Genomic DNA, 5,486 nt, shown 5'->3' with positions numbered 1-5,486 from the left:
TACGCACTACAGAAGAAGAAGGCATCGAGGAGACGCAGCAGCCTCTCAATAATTGGCAGATTGGGGAAGTTCCTGTCCATCGGGAATCATCCAACAACGCAGCCAACATCAGACGTCATTCGACATCCTATTTATGGGGATCCTGTAATCCCGAAGCAGAGGACATCGCTGGGGAAAAAGGTGCAACTTCTCTTCTACACCATCTAGTCCGACATCGTCTACGAAGCAGCCATCGCATTCCCTACAACTTGCGGGGGCTGTAATATCATCGTTCGGTAAGCTCTGAATCACCTTTACTATCCTTCTACTATAACTATCGCAGTCCTTGACCTTATGTCCATTTTTTTTTAATATCGCCGAAATTATGTCTGAACAAATTAAAACCCTTAAACGCCAGTGTGCATCAATTAAGGCTCAATTAACGAGGGTAAAAAATGCGCTGACTGATTCTATGGAGCCAGCCACAGTAAATGTACGAAAATCCAAGATAGCTGAACTTTACGATAATTTTCACAGTGTGATTATCCAACTCGAATCCCTCGACGAATCAAGCGATTACCAAAGCCAGATTATAGAATTTGAAGATTCGTATTATACTTGTGCCGAAGCATTAGAGAAACTGCAAATGTCTAATGTCCAATCAAGTGGAATTTTGCCGAAAATTAAATTACGTCCATTTGATGGTAATCTTATCGAATGGCAAAGTTTTCACGATTCTTTTCTATCAATGGTCCATGAAAACAAGGACTTACTAGACGTGCAAAAATTTCATTATTTGAAGCACTCCTTACATGGAGAAATAGCAAGCGTTATTGATACGCTAAACGCCTCTAAGGAAAATTATTTGGTAGCATGGGCCCTATTGGTAAAACGGTGTACTCAACCACGAAGAATCATACACGCTCATTTAAAATCATTGTTTGAATTGCCAAGCCTTACGCATGATGATCCGATAGCGTTACGCTCATTAATTAACGCAACGGAAAAGCATGTAAATGCTCTAAAGGCTATTTCGGTACCCGTCAATAGTTGGAACGAAATACTGACTTATATAGTCACTTCAAAATTGGATAAGACGACTCGTCGCGAATGGGATCGCTCCTTGAATGATGAGGATCTTCCGAAGCTTGATGATCTATTAACCTTTCTTGTGAAATTTTCTCGTGACGATGCCGCTCAACAGGTTAAAGATCCATGCGAAACAGTTAGAGCAAAACTACCTGCTAGGGCAAACAATAAAGTCGCAAATCAGGAGCGCAGTTTTCGATCAGGGCAGCATAGTTATGTTTCAACGCAAGAAAAAATCGTTAAATGTCAACTCTGTAGCAATTCGCATAACATTCAAAATTGTGAACGCTTTTTAAGTTTATCAGTAAACGATCGCTTTAAGGTAGCAAAGGATGCCAAATTATGCATCAATTGTTTAAGGGCTGGTCATTCGTGCAACAAATGTTACGGTGGCAGTTGCAGGAAATGTCAGCGCAAACATCATACTCTATTACATCGCTCCGAGGATGTTAATAATAGCTTAGCATCTAATTCATGTATAGCTCCAACCGAGCAATCGCATACGTCATTGACTGCTTCTATTCCATCAGAAGTTTTATTGTCTACGGTACGCGCCTTTATAATGGACAGTCAAAATGTTCAACATGATTGCAGAATTTTATTAGATTCGGGATCGCAAGTAAATTTTATAACCGAGGAATTAGCAAATAGATTAAAGTTATCCAAAACAAACATTGATGTGCCAGTATTTGGTATAAATCAAGTGGAATCGCGTATCAAATATACCGTACGAACTACTATCGCTTCCAAAACATCGAATTATAAGGCAAAAATAGGATTTTATACAATTCCACAAATTGCATGTTATCTGCCTACGCAACAAATTAATTGTTCCACTATAAATATTCCGAAGAATATTCAGCTAGCTGATCCGGAATATCATAAACCGTCAAAAATAGATGCATTATTGGGCGCTGAATTATTTTATAAATTGCTATCTGTTGGTCAAATTTATTTACTTAAAAAATCGCTTATTTTACAAAAAACTGTTATGGGGTGGATCTTATCTGGATCAATTCCTTCTAGCAAGCCTACTTTGAATTCGATAAATTGCCATTTATCTACTTCATCTATAGATGACCAAATCGCAAAATTTTGGGAACTTGAGGAGTGTCCTACAAGTAAAATTGCTTCTAAAGAGGAAGAATTATGTGAGGCTCATTTTCGAGAACATACAAGTCGCAATTCCTCAGGACGTTATGTCGTACGTTTGCCGTTTGCACCAAATAAATCAGATTTAGGAACCTCATATGAAATAACCTTGAAGAGATTTTATAATTTAGAGAAACGTCTAATTCGCAATACTGCTTTAAAACAAGAGTATTCAAAGTTTATACAGGAATATCGAGTCTTAGGCCATATGACTGGTATTACCAAAAATGATTGTAGGACAGATGGTTATTATTTGCCCCATCATCCCGTATTCAAACAATCTAGTTTAACTACAAAACTTAGGGTAGTGTTCGACGCTTCTGCCGCCACTTCGAATGGGCTCTTTTTAAATGATGTTCTATTGGTGGGGCCTACAATACAGGATGATCTATTCTCTCTCATAATACGTTTTCGTTTACACAATTACGTTTTGACTGCCGACATTGAAAAAATGTATAGGCAAGTGCTTGTGCAACAGGATGATGCTGCTTATCAGAAAATCCTGTGGCGTGAAAATATTAACGAACAAATAAAAATTTTTAGACTTGACACTGTTACATATGGCACAGCATCAGCATCGTTCCTTGCGATACGCGCTCTGCATCAATTAGTGCAAGATGAGGGAACGCATTATCCATTAGCATCTAAATCCATTATCAATGATTTTTATGTAGACGATCTGCTAACTGGAGCTTCTACCTATGAAGAAGCTGTTAAATTACGAGACGAATTATTAAAACTGACTAGCAAGGCTAAATTTCATTTAAGACAATGGGCTTCGAACGAGCCGACTTTACTGAAGGGTCTAGTGGATAAATCCTCAAAGGACACACACGAGATAAATTCTAATTCAATTATCAAGGCGCTCGGTGTGCTTTGGAACTCATCTACCGACGTTATTACATATTCGACAAATATTAATACTAACAATTCTCAGGTTACAAAATGGATAATTTTGTCAAGTACGGCGCAATTATTTGATCCACTGGGTTTATTAGGGCCTGTCATTGTTAAGGCCAAAATGATCATGCAGGATTTATGGAAGGCTAAATTAGATTGGGATGAGTCAGTCCCGCAATATATACATTCAGATTGGGAAGACTATAAACAGCACTTGTCATGTTTATCGCAATTCAAAATGCCACGAAAAATTATTGCAACAGCGGCAACAGAAATTCAACTTCATGGATTTTGCGACGATAGTGAAAAGGCTTACGGTGCCTGTATATATATTCGTTCTCGACAATCAGATGGTATTATTACCGTTCGATTAATCGCATCCAAGTCGCGCGTGGCTCCTTTAAAGTCAACTACAATTCCAAGATTAGAATTATGCGCTGCAGTATTGCTATCGAAATTATACGTAAATGTAATAAATGCGCTTGGCATACAATTTAGTTGCACAAGGCTCTGGACGGATTCGACAATTGTCTTATGTTGGATAAATAAATCGTCAAACACTTTAAAAACTTTCGTAGCCAATCGTGTATCAAGGATACAAGACGTTACACAAGCGAGTGATTGGGGACATGTACCTTCGCAACAAAATCCAGCAGATGCTGTTTCACGTGGTCAAAATCCAATAGAATTCCTAAATAATGAATTATGGATTCAAGGTCCTTCATGGTTACATCAACCAGAAGAAACATGGCTATTGTCACCAATTCTTTCAACAAACGTGCCCGAATTACGGACAATTACTACATTGACGTTATAGATTTTATAATAATGCTTCCAAAAAATGCATTCGAAATGACAAGATTAATGTTGAAGAATTAAATCACGCACACGATCAAATAATAAAGATTTTACAGCATGAGCAGTTTAAGAAAGAAATAGATACACTGAACTCGGGCAAGGCGCTCGACAAACGCAGCAAAATTCTCAATTTAAATCCCTTCTTAGATGAGCGAGGGATTCTTCGTGTAGGCGGAAGATTACATCATTCGCATTTAGAGTACAATCAAAAGCATCCGATTTTGCTACCACGGGCACACCGTGTTACCAAATTAATCATTCGCGAGCATCACATTAAAAATTATCATAGTGGTGTGCAATCCACATTAAATGCAGTCCGAGAAAGGTATTGGATCATCGATGGGAAAAACTTCACGCGTTATATAATCCGAATGTGCATTAGATGTCAGAGGGCTCGCCTTTCGGACATAAACTATATTATGGGAAATTTGCCAAAAAATCGCATACAACAAAGTAGGCCATTCGAAATTGTGGGTATAGATTATTGTGGACCCTTATTTGTCAAGGTGTAACGGTTCTGCTTCCGACGGAGAAGTCGTCGCGGCGTCGTATCCTCTCGTGGTGGAATAACTCGTCGAGCCGGGTTCGTCTACCGGCGAGAGAATTGACTGAAGCTGAAAATGGACGAGGTGCGCGGGACGTGAAATAACGACAACGTGTATGTGTATTTTACGGGCCTCACTGCTCGTACATTCGCGTAACCTTGTGTCTCATGGACGGTCTTACGGACCCGTGATTCTAGGGACGATCCTTGCGTGATCGTTCATCGCGACGTGACGCGTATTCGTGGACCTGGTGCTTGTGCCAGCGACTGGGTTCAGACAGGAGTGGTCGGGAAACCCTGCCACGAGTCGGGAAAATCCCGTGGCGGTTCTACGGTAAATGAAGAGAAAGCTGCCCCTTCATTTAGACGTCTCCGGTAGCTGTCGGAGTTCTCGGGATGCTGCCCGAGAGGTTTGCTCAGGATGCTGCCCTCTCTGTTTGGCGTGTATGCTGTCACGCCGGTGGGAACTAGGTTAGGTAGGAAGGTGTTCCTGGGATGCTGTCCAGGCTGGAAAAAGCGCGGCGTGCCTCGTTTACATCGCCTTTTATAGGCGGCGGTTGGTGGTGAGGGGAATGGTGCGGGGAGAACAAATGTGTGACGTCGAGTTTCCGTATCGCGGGGATCGTGCATCGTACGCGGACGACGCGTTCGGTAATCCTGGGCGTCGCTCGGTTGTGTTCGGCGCGTGTCTAATAGTAACAGGCCTGCACCGTACAGGTCTGTTACACCCCCCTCCCCCTTCGGGACAGCGTAACGTAAGAGAGCGAGGCACCCATTTATTGTAAAAGAAACAGGCCACTTTCGTGGCATCAGGTACAGTCTTACACTTAGGTATAACAGGAATACTACTAATGTATCATTACCATGCAAATCTAATACTAAACGGGTATATACATGTGTTCGCGGGTATCACGTATCGTACTAACGCTCTGGTCAGCGCTCGTCAGTGCACGAGTCATGATTA

General features: G+C 41.0%; 1 protein-coding gene across 1 annotated transcript; it reads left to right on the top strand.

Annotated features, from left to right (window-relative positions):
- Positions 1-364: 364 nt before the first annotated feature.
- On the top strand, positions 365-4,490 carry LOC143219699 (uncharacterized). Its single transcript, XM_076445568.1, has 8 exons — positions 365-1,615; positions 2,145-2,272; positions 2,458-3,265; positions 3,384-3,473; positions 3,699-3,751; positions 3,837-3,930; positions 4,026-4,303; positions 4,361-4,490. Exons 1-8 carry the CDS (start codon positions 365-367, stop codon positions 4,488-4,490), a joined length of 2,832 nt encoding a protein of 943 aa, XP_076301683.1.
- The last annotated feature ends 996 nt before the right edge of the window (positions 4,491-5,486 follow it).

The sequence above is a fragment of the Lasioglossum baleicum genome, unplaced genomic scaffold, assembly GCF_051020765.1.
Source record: "Lasioglossum baleicum unplaced genomic scaffold, iyLasBale1 scaffold0059, whole genome shotgun sequence".
Lineage (NCBI taxonomy): Eukaryota > Metazoa > Arthropoda > Insecta > Hymenoptera > Halictidae > Lasioglossum > Lasioglossum baleicum.
The sequence above is the reverse complement of the archived record's forward strand: the minus strand, read 5'-3'. Positions and strand labels throughout refer to the sequence as shown.